Raw genomic sequence first — 18,494 nt, forward strand, 5'->3', positions numbered from 1 at the left:
CAGATATTTGTACTATCATGTGTGCAGCAGCACCATTCACAATAGCCATAAAGCGGAAGCAACCCAAGCATCCATTGATGGATGAATGGATAAACAAAATGTGACATATACATACGATGAAATATTATTCCGCTTTTAAAAGAAAGGAAATTTTGACACCTGCTACAAGGTGGATGAACCTGGAAGACATTATGACAAGTAAAATAAGCCAGTCACAAAAGGATAAATACTGTATGATTCCACTTATATGAGGTTCCTAGAGCATTCAAATTTATAGAGACAGAAAGCAGAGTGATGGTTGTCAGGGGTTGTGGGGGCCGAAGGGGAAGTGGAGAGTTAATGTTTAATGGGTACAAAGTTTCTTTCAGGGAAGATGCAAAAGTTCTGGAGATGAATGGTGGAGACGGTTGCACAACATGAATGTACTTAATGCCATGGAACTGAACATATAAAAACAGTTAAGGCTGGGTGCGGTAACTCACACCTGTAATCCCAGCACTTTGGGAGGCCAAGGCAGGAGAATTGCTCGAACCCAGGAATTGGAGACCAGCCTAGGCAACAGAGTGAGACCTTGTCTCTACGGGGGAAAAAAAAAAAATTAATTAGCAGGGTGCCCTGGCACGTTCCTGTAGTCCTAGCTACTTGGGAGGCTGAGGTGGGAGGATCACTTGTGCCCAGGAGTTCGAGACAGCAGTGAGCTATGATCGTGCCACTGCACTCCAGCCTGGGCAACAGAGTGAGACTGTCTCTTAAATTTTTGTTTTTTTTAATTAAATAAAAATAAGTTTTAAAAAAGTTAAAATGGTAAAATTTATGTTATATATATTTTTAACCACAATTAAAAAAAAAACATTCAGGGGAGAGAGGGTGGAGTAACATGGAAGAGACAAAAGATAACTTGTTTAACAGTCCAGCCTTCCTGGTGGACTGTGCTATTCTCTTCCCTTAGAGAAGACAGATTTCACAAAGGGAGACTTTCAGGAGGCAGATAGTGGTTTGTTTTGTTGTTGTTGTTTGGGGAGGGTATCTTCAATTGGTCATTAACACTTTGCCTGTGGCAGGGATTGAAGTCTATTTACAATAGTGGGGTAAGCCTTAGCTTGTTCCTATAGGGAGCCTGAGCTCTGCCTCTGAGAGTTGCAGGCATCCAACAAATGTTTATGGACGTAAATGGAATGATATGAGTCACCCTCAGTTATATGACTTGAAAGAGTCTTGAGCCAGCCCTGTTCATGTCTACCCAGGGATGGGATCATCTTTTAAAAATTCAATTTAACAGACTCTTACATAGTGTTTATTGTGAGCAAGAGACTGTCCTAAAGGCTTTTGATATATCAACTCAACTAATCCTAATTACTCTATGAAGTAGGTACTACTGTTTCCCATTTTACAGATGAGAAAACTGAGGCACAGAGAGGGAAAATCATACAACTATTAAGTGCTGGACCTGGAGTTCCAACCAAAACATCTTGTCCCAGAGCTCACATGTTCCTAATCATTGCACACCTGACTCTGTCTTCTTGAAATAGTAATGTCACGGGGAGTGGGGCTTTAATGACCCTGAAGCTGATCTCAAGGTCCAGAATGGAGAATGGGAAGTGAGGGTGAAGATATTCCTTGATTATGATTCTGGCTCTCTACTCCAGCAGTGTGGTTGGGCCCTTGAGGGCTGTTGAAGCCAGGGTAAGGGGTTTGTAGGTTTAAGGTCAAATTTTTTGAACCTAAGGAATTTCCCTCCAATTCTGTAGCAGCCCCTTAGTGACGAATCTGATGCCTAGCCCACGGGTTTTGCTATTAGTGAATTTTCTAGGTGATCAAGGCAAGCGAAATGAAACACCATTAAACTAACCTTGAGTGACGCTAAACCCAATATAAATCTTTTTTTTCTAGTCGTTCCAAGATACGACCTGAGACGAATCTGCAACTCTGGAGTGGAAGCCAGGGGGCGGGCTGAGCAGCGACCATTTTTGTTTTGCGGCCGTGCGCTCTCAAAGCATCTTGACTAACAGGACCCCACGGAGAAGGCGGAGCCTATCAGAGAGCAGGGCGGGGTCTGAGAGACGTGATGATTCAAATAGACTAATGAGCTGGGCGCATCTGGCAGAAGTCGCCAATGAGCGGGCGTGTTGGGGCGGAGCGCCCAAACCCTAGTGGGTTTGGTTGCACGGCGGCTTTGGCGCATTTTCGGCTGGTTTGATTCATCCATTTTGAAGAGACGGGGGAGCGGGGGGCTCGTCTGATCCAAGGGCCCTGAACCAAGGAGCCGCGGAGTTTGAGAAGCCAGCAGCTCGGGGTTCGGCGGCAGCGGCCCCATCGGCCGAAGTTCGGGGGGGGTGGGGCGCCGAGCGCGCGGGGTGGGGGGGGTCCTGGTCTTTGGCTTCTCGACTCGGTCCTGTTTCAACAGCGAACATGTCGCGGCCTGTCAGGTCAGTGCGGAGTCCGAGGCCTGGAACGGGTTGGGGGGGCGGGGGGTGAGTAGTGATGGAATGGGGAACAGAAGCCTAGAGTCGGCCCTACCGAGTGCCACGCGCGGCCTTCTTCCTTTCGGGGCCCGCGCGCGCCCTTGAGCGTGGGGGGCCTTGCTGGCGCGCGGGGGTGGCGGCTGCGCGCCTGTGCGCGCTTCCCTCCCCGCCCCGCGCCGCTGCAGGGCTCCGGTCTGCTCTGCTGCCTCCCCCACCCGCCGCACTGGGGCGGGCGGGGTGTCCCTGAACCGCCAGCGGCCGGAGGGGGGGAGGGGTGTGAAGTCAGCGCCCCCGAGCAGGCCCCACCTCCTTGGGGCCGGCCTCTCGGAGCCCACAGGGGAGACGATCGGACTCCAGCTCTGCTCCCCACCTTTAGTAGGGAGGGGCGGCAGTACCCGTACTGCCCCTTCCCCTGCGACTTGCGTGGTGGTGGGGGGCACTCGGCCCTCTTTTTTCTGGCGGCCCCGGGTGTTCCACACAACGGGGGAGGGGCAGTATTGCCACCCAGCCCCGCCTCCGTCCTCCCGGGTCGCTGCAGGCCCGGCCTCCCGGATCGGGCCGGGCGTGGGCGGGACCCGTTCTTTTCCCCTTGGGCAAAAGTGAGAGTTCGGGACTGGATCCTGGAAAATTATGGACTGCTGCCTCTCCCCCACTTCGGAGTTTTGATAGAGTTAACCCCAAAGTCCGCTCTTTCTCTCCGATTAGAAATGTCCTTCCTTAGGGAAATGCCCATGCTCAGGGAGGCGCGGGTTAATAGCACGGCCCAAATCCCGTGTAGTTCTCGTTCCACTCTCACCCGCGTACACGTCTCGGGATATTTTTGTAACCCTCTCCTTCCCCCCAGTGACTTTAGTAATAAAGGGACTAGATTCGGTTAACCATTAGACTTCATTGTCAAAATTTCAACAAGTTTGCTGTTCCCCCAGCGGTCGGTGGAATCGCCCTTTGCCATCAAGGCTATTGTATGGAATGTGCCATTTACGGAGGGGTGTGGTTTAGTCCAATCTGTTGAGGCCTTAAAAAGGAGGGCTGTTGCAAATAAATACTACTTTTAATGTAAGGAATTACCTATTTTGCATAGTGTTTTCTGAATAAATAGATAAAAGGTATAGTTTTTAAATGTTTTTAACAGTTGTCGCTTCCCATTCTTCATTCCAAGTTTTGTGGGAAACGGAAGTATCTTGAGTCAGAGTTTTAAAGAGAGATTTGGGACCCTGAAAAGGGGTATTGGGTATTGTTCTACACCGTTTTGTCTCCTGACCAGATCGTCCTTCTCCAGCTGGGGATGGTATGGGGCTGCGTACTCCTCCTACGCGGGGCGGGAATGAGGATGAGCTAACTACTTGACTGCTTTTCTGCCGTTCAGTTTCAACCCTCTTCTCTAATAACCACTGTCTCTACTGTGAAAGTTTTGCTGGCCTTTTGTCAAGGAGTCTGAATAGCTATTTCAGATTATACTCTGCATAAATTTTTTGGCATAAAACTTGACCGATGTATCCCATCAACTCAAGTAGAATATTTTCTTTAGGATCAGGTAAAATAGACAATATTATAATAAAGATTTCTTTTATCTGGATTGGATCTTTTGTCTCTTAGAAGTAATTACTGTGTGGTTAAATTAGATTATTTTTCTCTGCCTTTTAATTTTAAACTTGAGTTCACTAAGTTTTGATGACTTTATTGTAGTGACTTTCTTATCTCATTTGCCTGAATTTGTTTTCCCAGATTTAGGTATTGGAACACGAACAGAACTTACTTACTGGAGAACTTGGATTTTTAATTTTACCATGTGGGGATAAATATATTAAGCACATTCTATCAGTTTTTTGGAGGCATTGGGATTTCTGCACAACTTTTTTCTTAGTATGTTATTAAATTTTAACCTTGCTTATTGCCCTTAATTGAAGAGTGAAGTTAATATATTGTGGGCTTTTTTTTTTTTTGTCACTTTTAAATTATTTCAGAGTAAGTTGGTTTCTGATTATATTTTAGTCATAAAATTTCTTTGTAACAATATTTTAAAAGAAGTCTTTAATATATTCATGACCAATAATAAAACAGAAATAATTAAACTTGAGTTTGGTGGTTTGTTAAATTTTGCAATAAAAAAGGAAATGCTGTTGTTTCAAAGTATAATGGACGAATATTACCTTAGGACATTTAACCAAAAAATAATGGTAGACATTGACCTGATTTCAGAATGACAAGCCTTGTTTAAAATTTTTAAAAAAGCACATGTTAGAGAAAATGTCAGTGTCACAGCATATCTTCTTTTGGGGTACATTTCTGCCCTTAGACCTGTGTCTAATTTAGCTATTTTTCTGGTTCTCATTTTTACTGTAAATATTCATTTTTATTTTATATGAACCTAAACATTTAAAGAACGTTTAGAAATGTACTAGTGGCGCCTTGACATCAATTTCCAAATGAATGGTATGAGAGACCTATTGGCTACAGCATGGTTTTGCATATTGTGTGTCTAGCACATTATATCTAAATAACTTTGTTCATACAAGATTGCTATATTTACTTTATACAGTGTCTGGCTTGTAAGTGAGAGCTCAAATATTTTAGAGCTTGGATTCAAATTAATAGCTTAAAATTACAGTCTTGGGGCTAGAAAGAAGTTTAGGCAAACTCAGTTAACAAGGAGATTTAAATGGGGACCTGGGCAAGTGCAGTGCCTTGCATCACACACTAGCAGGTGCCAGGCTTGGGCCTGGAATGTAGATTTCTTAATTCTCAGTCCTGGCTCATACCCCCCCACACCCCATTGGTCACTTTACTTTCTGTCTGATAAATATTAATGTTATCAATGTCAATTAAAAAACATAGTGTATAACATTTCTAACTTTTCAGAGTGCTTTCATTACTCTTAATCTTGTGAAGAAGGAAGGAAAATGCCATTACTTGTAAAAGGTGAGAAAGAAAGCTCAGATTAGCTGACTTACCCAGAATAGAAATCAGGTTTCTTGAAATTAAGCTTTCGTAAACTCTCCAGAGATCCTCTTCCCTTATTGGAAATGGTCCAAGTGGCTCAGATCAATCTTTTTGTTGTTTGTTTTTTGAGACAGTCTCACTCTTGCCCTGAGTAGAGTGCTCTGGCTCAGCCTAGCTCACAACAACCTCAAACTCCTGGGCCCAAGCAATCCTCCTGCCTCAGCCTCCCAAATAGCTGGGACTTAGAGGCACACTCCACCACGCCCGGCTAATTTTTCTCTTTCTTGCTCCGGCTGGTCTCAAACTTCTGAGCTCAAGCGATCTTCCCATCTTGGCCTCCCAGAGTGCTGGGATTACAGGCATGAGCCACCACACCAGGCGCAGATCAATCCATTTGTTCCTCTCTGTAATATAAGTATACTGGATATCTTGGGGGTTTTTGAATACTTGAGATTTGCAAGGAACCTTAACTATTGAAAATTTAGATGTGAAAGCATAGGCTCCTACAGGTTGATACAAAATTATTTTATTGTTTGCTATGTTTATAATTAATGTTGAGAATTAGCTTTCCCAAGGTTCCAGATTACTTTCTTTTCAAAGAGAGTTATTTGGGCTGTGCCTGGATTCTGAAAATTAATATTCTCTCACCAAAATATTACTTTCAAGAAGTCCTCAGTTAAAGCAGAAACTTAGAATCCTGAACATTCAAGGTAGCTTGGAATTTGTTGCCAAGTATGCACAGGAAGACACTTAAAAGTTTAGTATCCTAGAAAATATGGTTGAGCCTGGTTCATTATATCTCTTATTCCCTACTCCCAGGGGGTGTGTGTTTGTCTGTGTGTGTGTGAGTGAGTGAAAGAGAGAAAAGTGCTACTTTATTAACTTGGGATCTGTATGTTTTATTATTACTTACATGTCACTTTCCTCTAAAAATAACATAATTCCTTCGGTAGACTTTACCTTCAAATACTTGTCATCAAAGATATCTCATGTAATTTACAATGCTTGAATAATGGAGAAGTTAATTTTATATGAACACTATTCAACTTTGCTCAACATAGCGTAATTAATTAAGCTGAAAATTATACAATGTTTAAAATGCAGTTATCAAAGTATTAATAGCTCGCTGAACAAATATTTGAGGAAAAACTGCAGTCAGGTACTGTGCTAAAGGCTTTCACTTTATGTTTTATCCTTCCTACAACTGTGTAACCTAGGTATTTTTTTAATCACCATATACCATGACAAAACAACCTTAAAGAATATGTTACTCAAGGTTATTGAATTATAATAGCAGAACCAAGATTTGAACTCAGATCTGAATACAAGGCTAGTATTCTTTCCATGGTCAGATGTTTTTTATTTAGTAATCTCTTCAATGGCGAGTACATAATACATGGGTTTTTAGGTCTCTCTATAAAAAAATTTAGGGAAAACATGGCCAAAATGTCTTATGTGAGCATTTTTGCTCAACTCAATAGTCAAAATTATTTTCAGAGATAATTTTTAATTAAAAAAAAAAAAAACCTAGAAAGAACTTGAGAGCGTAAGTCCAGTTCCTTCAGTTTTCCTGTGATGACTTTGAAACCCAAGGAATCAAAAGTGTAGACATAATAGCAGAGCTGGATTTAGACTGTTTGAATCTTAGCCATTCTCTTTTCTACTAAATTTATATTTGCAGTGTTTGATTCCACAGAGAACATACTACAAGTCCACATCCCTAGTTTAAAACCATTGGGGCCATATGTGTTTTAAGAATAAAAAGACTCACAGGTAAAATTTTGCTACCCTGTAAGTTATGGAAGAACTTTGTTTTCAGAACTTTTTGGCTTTCTAAATTGTGGATTGGGGATTGTAGACCTTTAACAGCATAAGTTGAAAAAAATAAAATCACTTCCAAAACAACAATTATCACTGAGCAACTCTTAGGTGCCAGATACTCTGCCAGATACTTTATTTATATTTCCAAGTCATACAAAAACTCTTCAAGCAAGGTGTATGTGATCCCCATTTCATATGTGAGTCCTGAGGATAAATAAAGTAACTGGCATAGTTTACCTAACTATTAAGAGATGAAGTAGGAGTTTGAATCCTAGTGTGAGCAACCCAAAGCCATGTGACAATGGCACAGAGTGTTCCTCTTTCTCATGGTGGTAGCACCCTTTGTCTTTGGAGTGGGTTATAATTCATGATGGGACTTTTGTGGAGAGGACTAAATTTAAGGTGAACTTTTGGGGAGGCAGGGGAATGGAGAAAAGGACAATTTTGGGGGGAATAGAATATGTGAAGGGATTAAAGGAACGGTAACACCTAATGGGAGTAAAAACCAACAAAATGTTTAGTGTGAGCCTTTGGAGGCAAGGGGGAATGTGAATGTTTATACGTTTCATAATATGAGGGCATTTCCCCCTGACTAAGTGAATAGATTCCAAAGCCACCTAAAGGACAATACAAGAAAATTGTGTGTTCATTTTACATAAAATTTGATGGAAAAATGCCAAATAAACTTGGCTAACTGAAACCAGTGGGTACAGTAAGTCCTCGCTTAACGTCATCATCGATAAGTTCTTAGAAACTGCAATTTCAAGTGAAATGATTGTATAGCAGGCCCTAAATAAGTTCGTTTTGTTACAACAATGAGAAAAAAATCAGTCTCATTATACGATTCTTTGTTTAAATTCGTGGTTTCCAAAAGCCTTTTAAGTGACATTAAGTGAAGACTTACTGTATTAAAAATATATGTGATCAAGTAAGGTTTATCCTAGGAACAAAACAATCTACCTCCATGATTCATCATATTAAAAGACTAAAAGAAAAACCATGGCATTTTAAAAAGTTTCACCTATTTAAAAAATGCATTAAAAGTAGAAGGAAATTAACATTAAAAGTAGAAGAAATTGATTTAACTTGACAGAGGTTACAAACTAAGGTAAGTCGTTGCGTTTTTAGTATTTTTTTTTTTTTTCTTTTTAAATAGAGAACGGGGTCTCACTATGTTGCTCAGGCTGGTCTTGAACTCCTGAAGTACTAGGATTACAGGCGTGAGTCACCATCCCCGGCTGAGTTTTTAGTGTTTTAAGTCTGAATTACTGGTAAAACTAATTCTTGGGGAGAGGTAGCCTGGCACAGCAAAAGAAACCCTAGGTATCTGGACACTTGCCTTTCAGCCTCTTAAAGGTTTATATAATGGAGATGTTGAATGCTATTGCATTTACAAAGCACTTTACAATTTTCAAAGCTTTCTCTCACTGGTTTCTTCCAGCTCTAAAAACACAATTTGTTAAGAAACAAAGCTAATTTTGAATAAAGGTTTTTGGGTTTTGGAGTTTTTAGTCTGTTTTTCTCAGAAGTGTAAAAAAGGTCACCATACTGTATAACTCTGGGATATTGTCCACATTGTAGTCCATGTGAATTTTGTTCCTCTGGTGTTGTATAATTTACAGTCTGCAAGCCATAGGGGTTGCTTTGCAAACTTTGATTATTTTTAACTTAATAATGAAGGTATTGAGCATGCTGAAAATGTTAAATTTGCATTTAAAAAAAACAGCTGGGTAGAGAAATGTGACCTCATTACTCTCAATTCAAAAGTAGCTTTTTGAATTGTTTAGACTGGAGACAGCACCTAGAAAACTCCCATATTGTACACAATAAGGAGGAAGCCTTTGATTTATTATGAAAAATTTATTATCTAGATTTTAGGAAATGAACTGATTGTTATAGGATTGTATTGCCATATTTTAAAATAACTAGTTATAGGTCTTTGAAATGCTTTAGATGATGAGACCACACACAGGCTGCCAAAGAGTGTTTCAACTAGGTATTGCAATTTTCAGGTGCTTCTTAGTGCATATCTATTTTTTAATTGTGTGCCTGTTCAGTTATCTGCTTAAGCAAGGTGATTTTCAGGGAGATTTCCTTTCCAGCTACCTTTGGTTGAAGTGTAGAATCCTTCTATCAAGATAAAATGACCCAGAAGATGAACTACTTGAGAAACTAAAAATTAGCTTTACTGAGAAAGCAAAAGTCCACCTTGCTGTTTTTGGGCTGGGATAATACCTGTCTTCCAAGGACATGCTGTAGCTGTAAGGATTCATAACACCCCCACTCCCACGCCTGTCCCCCTTGAGCACCTACTACTTCCTTACAGAGAAACTTGGTGTAACCTAAAATCAGAGACTGTCAGAAACTTTACTGTTTGGAATTATATCAGGTAGAATGAAGCTCTAAGTCATTTGGACACAAAGAACTGGCCTCAATTTACAACTTCAGAGCTTCAGATGAGGGTTTGCTAGCCACGAAATTCCTCATCTACCTTAAACTTCTTTCCCAGTAGGACCCTAGGTTCACTCTGCAGTCCAAACCTGATGTTGACCCCTTCAACACAGAGGCGGAGCCTATCAAGACACTGCTTCATTTACCTTAGTTCTACCTTTCCCCCAAATCTATAATTTTTTTCTTTTACGTGAGATTTCCCCAAACTTCTCTGATGTGCTTCTCTGTTGTAATGAGTTAATAAACCTAACTTTGTCAGATTCCAGGTTTGTCCCTGGTGATTGGCTTAGACAATTTGGAAGATACCACTTAGATTTTCAGGACCCTCTGTTGCAGGCTGGGACTCAACTCAATAATTGCAAACCTGAGACCCCTTCAGTTTTGCCCATTTGAGGTTTCTCTGTCCCCAGTTGCATAGGTTTTGCTGTAAACTTAAACAGGGAAAAAATCTTCTAACCAATTTTATTTATCAAATGCTTTATCTTATTACACTCGTTGAACTTTAAGAGGAAATATTTTCCTATATGGTGGAACTGAATATAGTAAGTTGTAGAGTAAAATAGAGGAAATATTTTCCTATATGGTGGAACTGAATATAGTAAGTTGTAGAGTAAAATAACAAGTATTGAGAATAAGGAGTGCTATGCTATGGCAAAATATATATATATATATTTAATAGGAGATTGTGATATATATCTAGTAAATGTGTCCAGCTCATCATTCAGAACACCTTTATCCCCTTCCGTTTTCTGCAGAAATGAAAAACTTCTCCCATTTCAAAAACCTAGCAGCTCTTTCTTGTAATTTCCTGGTTTTGTTTTTTTTTTTTTTCTTTTTGCTTTCTTGTATCTTGTGACTTTGTTTTGAATTTTATATTTTAAGTGTAAATAACAGAGTGATACAGTCAAAACAATATATATTAGCCAAAAGAAACTTGAAGGTCAAGATAAGTGAAACAATTGTAAGAAATTGCCCTGAATTCAGTTCAGGCATTCTGGCCTCAGTGAACTAACATTTCTATATCCTGAGAAAATCTGGCATATGAAGTTTCTTAATCATCTTTGAGGGGTAGAAGAGTAGAGAGACTAAGTGTCCCAAGTTTTCAAGGGAGGCAGATAGTTGATGTGCAGTGACTTTAATGGCATCCCTTCTTTGGGAAAGTATATTTGCAAACACTTAGGGAAGGAAGGTTTGAGAGGCCAGATCAGCAGTGGCATGTGTGGATTATAGGGTTTGATGGAGTTGGACTGGAAAATTGCCTTTACCACTTCATGGATTGTAGTAAAGTTATTTAGCTTTTCTGGGAACTAGTTTACTTAGATAAAAGTAAAATGTTAATTAGCTCCTTGGGTGAAAATTAAGTGAGAATTTGGGCAAAGTAACTGGCACATCTAAAGTAACTGCTGTTGTAATTATTAATAAAAGTCATGGCTTCACAAAAAACTTGTGTAGACCAGTAGTCTTCGTAATGCTGGCTTTCAGGGTTGTCTTAAATATTTGAGTCGGATTTTAAAATATAATTTTGGAGATAAAGTTAAGCAGTTCCTTTAATGTGGAACTTTCAAAGCTTTTCAAAATTTAACATGTTAATAATATTCATTTTGAATGTTTAAAGAGTTGATAATACTGATGATATCCAGTTGATCTGACCAAGAAACCCTTAGAAAAACTATTTTGACAGAATACAAGTTGGAAAATTCTATAATGAAACAGTTTTTTTAATGTGATAAGACAAATGTATACTCTTAAAATGCTTATACTTTTAATTAGCTTTATTTTACTTTGTGGTTCCTGGAAAGATTTTTGTTTGAACAAAAAGTGTTTATTGCTAAAAAGTTTTAAGTATCACTGATTTAAACGAACTCATTTCCTTTTTAAAAAAGTTTATTAGGGCAAAATCTGAAAATACTGGGTTTTTATTTCAGCGAGGATTTTGACAGAGCTTCCCATGAGGTACTTGTGGAGAAATACAGGCAGAGTAATAGTTCAGTGTGATGGACTTGTGCCTCGGTAGCTAGACCCAGAGAGGGCTCATAGACTGATGTCATCCTGGAACACTTGCCACTGGTGCCGGAAGGGAGTTTCTTGGCCTTTTTATTAATGACCTGGATGATGAGGACATTGATGGTATGCTGATTAAATTTACAGATGATACAAAAGTTGGGAAAGATAAGTAACATGTTGAAATGGCAGGGTCAGGATACCAAAAGTTTTTAGGTTATAAAAAAGGAAGTTTTAGTCGTTGGAATTGCAGTATGAATTCTACTGAAGGATGGGACAGCCCAAAAGGCAACTGAGATCTTGGATTGCATTTAGAAGTATAGAGGAGAACAGGAAGAGGAAGGTCATATTACTGATCTGCTCCCCACCCCCAACTTTTTAAAACTGTGTTATATTTAGTTCTGGGCAGAGCTTGATAGACTTTACTAAATCCCGGGTGGTATGGAGGAAAGCAACTAAGCAGCAGTCCCCAACCTTTTTGGCACCGTTCTCATGGAAAACCATTTTTCTACCTGGGGGAGGGGGGAATGGTTTCAGGATGATTCAAGCACATTTTATTTATTGTGCACTTTATTTCTATTATTATTCCATTGTAATATATAATGAAATAATTATACAACTCACTGTAGGGTGGGGACCCCTGAACTAGAGCATGAAGAGGGTACTTGAAGTATGAGTAAACGTTCAAAGGAACCCTAGTTCCAGGGGGTTCCAAAGGAACCCTAGATAGAACCAATGAGTGGACATTAGAGGCAGATTTCATGTCGTTGTAAAGAACTATTATTGGAGTCTCCTTAGCATAGGCTTCCTTTCGAGAGGTTCTTATTCCTTTCTAGGGATATTTGTTAACAAGATACAAGCTGAAGATTGGTTTAGATTGTCTAAGATCCAATAGCTCTAGTACTTACAATATTGGTACCACTATCTCCCCTCTCCCACTAGCACCACCATCAAACTTTAACGGGCTTTAAGAATGCTTAAACTTGAAAAGGTGATTTAAAAAAAAAACTGAGACTAAAATAGGAAGGATGTCATTCTTTTGTGACTATACACAGATCAATAACAATTATTTTTTGTAAAGGTAAAACCAAAGACTACCTTGGAAATCCTCTTTCTATTCTAAAGCAGTGGCTTTCAGACTTTTTTGATGGGGTTCCAATAAGAAATATATTTTACAGTTGGGCACAGTGGCTCATGCCTGTAATCCTAGTACTCTGGGAGGCTGAGGTGGGAGGATTGCTTGAGCTCAGGAGTTCAAGACCAGCCAGAGCCAGAGCGAGACCCCCATCTCTACCAAAACCAGAAAAAATTGGCGTGGTGATGGGTGCCTGTAGTCCCAACTACTGGGGAGGCTGAGGCAGGAGGATTGCTAGAGCCCAGGAGTTTGAGGTTACAGTGAGCTATGATGACACCACTGCATTCTACCTGGGGTGACAGAGGACAGAGCAAGACTCTGTCTCAAAAAAAAAAAAAAAAAAAAGAGTGTGTGTGTGTGTATCTATAGATGACATTGCAATCTGCTGCACACATAAGAACACAAGCACCTGAAACAAGTTCATGAACTTATGGTTATTTAGGTATAATGTTCTCTGTTATTTGCTTTTCCCCCCCTCTATAAATAAAATGCTGGTTATATATCCATAAATTGATTTCAAGACCCAGTGAGGGTTTGTGGCCTATACATTGAAAAACTTTGTTCTTATAGGATCTCATCTGATGAAGTGACATGTTTACTACCTAGATGATTAGTAAAAGAGCTATGTTGGCTATTGTGGGTTTCTTAAAACTCAAGATTTGAAAGCATTTTAAGTGCCTACTGAAAAATTTGTTAAATTCTAGAAAGTTAGCAAGATGGGTTTTTTTACTTCCTTGCATTGACTAGAACAGTATAATTTCATCGGGGTAAAAGTGGTAGCTTTAATTGGGCTAAACAATGTAGTAGATTGTTTAAAAGTTTTTTGGGTTTCATTTTTTTAAATGATTTTGTTAAAAGCTTAGGGTATCAGTAATTAAATACAGGTTTGTATTTGACAGCTTCGTTATTCAGCTTTCCTCACCTGGAGTTTACTTGTTATTTCTATATTCTGACGATATGTGGGCTTGTAACAAAGTAGAGCTGGATTGTATGGTCTCAGTTGTTTTCTCATCTGTAAAATTAAGGGGATTAAATGAGAATTTCAGAGGTGTGGTAATTTCCATCTCTAAAATACTGCGTATGATTGTTGGCTCTTCAGAATGTTGGTTTCACATACCAGGAATATTGCTGTTTTTGTTTGCTATAAGAAAAACTATTCTTTGGGTAGACTTCAGCAGAAAGAAATTGATGATTAAGAGCAGACTAATAAAACCCTATTGCTTTTAAACGACTTTGAGTTATCTATGTTTGGTGCCAAAGAGATTTTATAGTGTTTGTTGTCTAGCCTCCCCACTGTACCTGTCACTTTCATACTTTAAACAGATACAAAAGTGGAGGCTTCCCATCTCAAAGTCCTAGGGGAATTATCCACTAGTTGGTTCTTTGCGACCAAGGTACATTTAGAATCTAAATACTAGAGATTGTATCTGCTTTTAAAGTAAGAACAGGGATATAGTTGAAGTTTTGAAGTTTTTTGTGTTTCTATACTTTGTATTAACCTCGTCGTGTTGCATTTTTCCTTTTCTAGTGCAAACTTTTCAACTTGTTTAGATAGAACTACAGTTAATTTGAATGAAGGAAATTGGTATAACTCATTTGATGGCTTTAAATAGCTACTACTTGCTACTTTCTCTGGTCTAAATGGTAACCTGAAAACTGCCATAAAGTGGAAAATATTAATAACCTAATATAAAAAGAGGGAAGTATTTTGAAAGTATTGCATATTAGTGAAATGAACAAGAAACCTTTTAAGACAATCTTTCTAGATGGTACTGGAACCAATACTGCCATAAGACCTACATATATTTTAATGGTGTGACTTAATCATCTTATCCAAATAGGAGTGTTAATTATGTGTTCAAAATTGCAGCAGTATTCTGGGCGACACAAGTTAATACTTATAAGTAATGATAGCTATTATTTATTGATTTATCGAATAGTTTATGTACCTGGCACTCATTCTTACAACAGTCTTGAGAGGCAGGTATTGTTACTCTTATTTTACAAATGAGGAAACTGAAGTTCAGTGAGGAGAACTTGCTAAAGGACATACAGCTAGTAAGTGGCAGAGTCAAGATTTTAATCTAATTCAGAAATATGCGTTTTTAACCTCTATGCTGTATTGAAATCTTGTATTGGCCTCCCAGTTCTAGTTGTTGATACTCATTTTACACTGAAGAGTTTAGCTTTGGCATTTAAGTAATAGTACAGTCATGTGTCACTTTACGAGGATAGGGTCTGACAAATGCATCATTAAGCAACTGTCATGGAAATATCAGAGTGGGTACTTCCACAAATCCAGATGGTTTAGCCTACTGTACACCTAGGCTGTGTGGTATAGCCTGTTGCTCCTCGGCTGTAAACTACAGCATGTTACTGTATTGAATATTGTATACAATTGTAACATAATGGTATATATTTGTATATCTAGACATGGGAAAGACACAGTAAAAATACAATATTATAACCTTATAACTGTCATATATGCAGTCCATTGTTGACTGAAATGTCCTTATGCAGCACATTGCTGTATTTTGAGAACTAAGAATGTTTATTTTCAGCTAGAAATTGAACCTCCCATTCCCTGGGACTTAATATTACTCTTAAGTGCTGGGCTTCTATCCTATCATCTCAATTTCCAGTTTTTATAGGAACAAGTTTATCAAAAATGTACTTCAGCCCTAAACAAGGCAAATTTCCAGGTGGTAGAATTAGCATGCTGTTTTGAATAAACATCTTAGAAGGTAGGACATAGTTTGGGAAAGAACCAAATTATTATGTCATTATAATGAATTATGAATGGCCCTTGTTACTGCAGATATTTAAATTATTTTTTTTCTTTTCCCTGTTTAGCATTTATGGATGACTATTGATTTTGACTAGTTACTCTAATGAGACAGAGTGGCTTCTATACTCATATTTTGCTTTACTTTCATTTTTTAGTTTTTGTGATAAATGACATAATAAAAGTCTGCTGATTCTGGCTGTTTTTAGATCATTGAAAGTTAAAATATTTTGTTTCAAAGAAAGGGATGGTCTTTCAATTTAATTTTGAAATTTAATTTCTTATGTAATATCAATAGAGTACATGGCATTTCTGTTCTCTTTGTTGGAAACTAGGATAGAAAAAAATGTACTAAATAGTATCCTTTTTAATTTTTTAGGTTTAAAGTAACAAGTAATTTAGTTAGGAGGAAACTAAGTTTCTTTTTGTCATGAAAGGCAGTTAATTAAATGTCTGATAGTCTGAAAAATGCCAGTCTTGTAGACATCCTCTCTACTGATGCCTTTTCCTATCCTAATCCTTTGCAGTTGCCAAGTCTATTCACTGAGCAAACATATTTCTTGAATTTGGTGTTCCTAATGAAGAAGAGATAACCCTGTCCTCAAGAAGCTCACATTCAGTGGGAGAGACAGACGTTTAGTAGATTATATGGTATAAATAAAGGATTAAAGGTGTGGAAAGGAGGTAAAGTTGTATCTGATATGAGTGGGAGTGATACGAACAGTATTCTAGGATGAGGAACAGCAGGACCAAGTGGTAAGAAACCACAGGATTGAAGGAATTACAAACTTCCTAAATTGTTTGGTTGTTAAATGGCAAGAGATAAGATCTTAAAAGGCTTTTAGGAGACTGGATGTTGTCCTCTAAAATATAAAATCAAGCTTCTAACAGAACTCTTACATTTGTCCCCAAGAGCAGACAGTTCAGAAAATATTTGAGCGCCTCCTTTTTACCTTGCCTCTGTACCAGAAATATGTCTATGAGACATGGCTTTTACCTCCAAGTGAAGAAAACAAATGGTATAGTGCACAAGGATAGTTGACTGTTTACAATAGAAAAAGTAATCCTTTTCATTAAACTTTAATAATTAATTTTATACCATATCTTTTAGATTTGTCAAGCAATTTAGATTATCAGTTCCACCAGAGGAGGAATTGAGGCCCAGAGAAATTAAATGATTTGCTTGAAGTTATAGAACCAGGACCCAGGATTCCTAGTAACAAAGATTCTGTACTTTTTACTATATAATATCTTTCTCAAGTGTTTCTAGTGATAGCCTAAGGAAACTGTTGGAAAGTTCTTTATGTTGAATCCACACTTAGTATGGCCACTAAAGCTAAGCAGGTACCTTTACTACTACTTTCATCTCAAAGCCCTAAAGTAGCTAATATGTTTTCCCTTTTGCAAGTTAAATATTCTCAGTGTATTCAGTTGTTCTTCATATGATACACCCTTCACCATTTTGGTTGTCCTCCAATATATAGTCTCATAGGATATATCTATTATTACGTGATACCCAGAAATTGGGGAATAATATTTTAATTGCCATCCCACAAGCATGGGATAAACTAGAATTATTATGCCTACAAATTCAGAGCTCACTGCAACCTTAAACTCCTGAGCTCAAGCAATCCTCCTTCCTCAGCCTCCCAGGTAGCTGGGTAGCTGGTACTACAGTCGCATGCCACCCTGCCCAGCTAATTTTTTCTATTTTTTGTAGAGATGGGGTCTCACTCTTGCTCAGGTTGGTCCTGAACTCCTGAGCACAAGTGATCCTCCTGTCTCAGCCTCCCAGAGTGCTAGAATTACAGGCATGAGCCACCTTGCCCAGCCTTAGATTTTTTTTTAATAGTCATTTTTTAGGAAGAAAAGATATTTTTATTGTGATAAAATATGCTTTGTATAAAATTTACCATCTTAACCATTTTTAGGTGTACGATTCAGTACTGTTAAGTACATTCACATTGTTGTGCAGATCTCCAGAACTCTTCGTCTTGCAACACTAAGACTAGATCCATTAAACAACTCCCCATTCCTGCTCTTCCAGTCCCTGGCCACCACCGTTTCTACTCTCTATAAATTTGTGTACTCTGAGTTCCTCTTTTAAGTGGAATTAATAGTCATATTTTTAAAGTTAACTTTCCTAATAGTATGGTATCTTTGGTAATATAAACTCAGATTCTTATTATATATAGTTGGTGCATACTTTATAGTTTTGGTAAACTAAAGAAAAATAGAAGGCAAAATCCCTTAAGAGCCTTTTTTTTTTTTTTTTTTTTTTCAGAATTCACCCCCACCCATATCATTTTTGTTTATTATACTAGAAGATAGATCCGTGCTTGCATTCTGACCACCCTGTCTTTGAACTTAAATGGTATCTTAATCTATACAACCAGGGATATCCCTCTGCTTAGCTTTAAGTTTAGTTAGTGGCATATATTTCCCTTAATCCTTTTAATTCACTTGTATCCATTTAGGCCTACAGTTAACAGTACATTTTTTTTTTTTTTAATCTGAGCCTCTTTTGCAAGCTAGGCTGTTTGGGTAATAACATGGAAGCTTATATATCTGTCTCTAGTGGAGGAATATTAAACTTTTAGAAATTTAATAGGAACAAATAGGAAAAAAATAGGAAACTAGAAATTAAGATTAGTCTGAGATGTTTAAAGACGCCTAACTTGGTAGGAAGTACTTAAAATCATTTAGAGTCAAGATACTGTGAATATTCTCCTTGGTCTGATTTTTATTAGTCAGGGCAGTCTAAACATTCACTATATTAAGACCATGCTTGTGTCCCCAAACCTAGTTCTTTCCCTAGGTCTGGTTTTATAAATGGGTGACAAACCAGATCTGAAAAAAAAGAAAACAACAGAGGGGAAAAAAGTTTTTAAAAAAGTGA

General features: G+C 38.3%; 1 protein-coding gene and 1 non-coding gene across 3 annotated transcripts in view; both read left to right on the top strand.

Moving 5' to 3' along the window:
• Nucleotides 1-2,351: 2,351 nt before the first annotated feature.
• The window catches only part of NUCKS1 (nuclear casein kinase and cyclin dependent kinase substrate 1), a 31,579-nt gene continuing 15,436 nt past the window's right edge, over nucleotides 2,352-18,494 (top strand). For both annotated transcript variants that reach the window (XM_069459252.1, XM_069459253.1), the window contains exon 1: nucleotides 2,352-2,426. In XM_069459252.1, the coding sequence (XP_069315353.1) occupies nucleotides 2,410-2,426 (17 nt within the window). In that variant the 5' untranslated portion in view covers nucleotides 2,352-2,409. The remainder of the gene's footprint in view (nucleotides 2,427-18,494) is intronic.
• LOC138375888 (small nucleolar RNA SNORA72) lies at nucleotides 18,312-18,440 on the top strand. Its single transcript, XR_011231590.1, has one exon. It is a non-coding gene; the product is annotated as a small nucleolar RNA SNORA72 (small nucleolar RNA).

This window comes from Eulemur rufifrons, chromosome 27, assembly GCF_041146395.1.
Source record: "Eulemur rufifrons isolate Redbay chromosome 27, OSU_ERuf_1, whole genome shotgun sequence".
Lineage (NCBI taxonomy): Eukaryota > Metazoa > Chordata > Mammalia > Primates > Lemuridae > Eulemur > Eulemur rufifrons.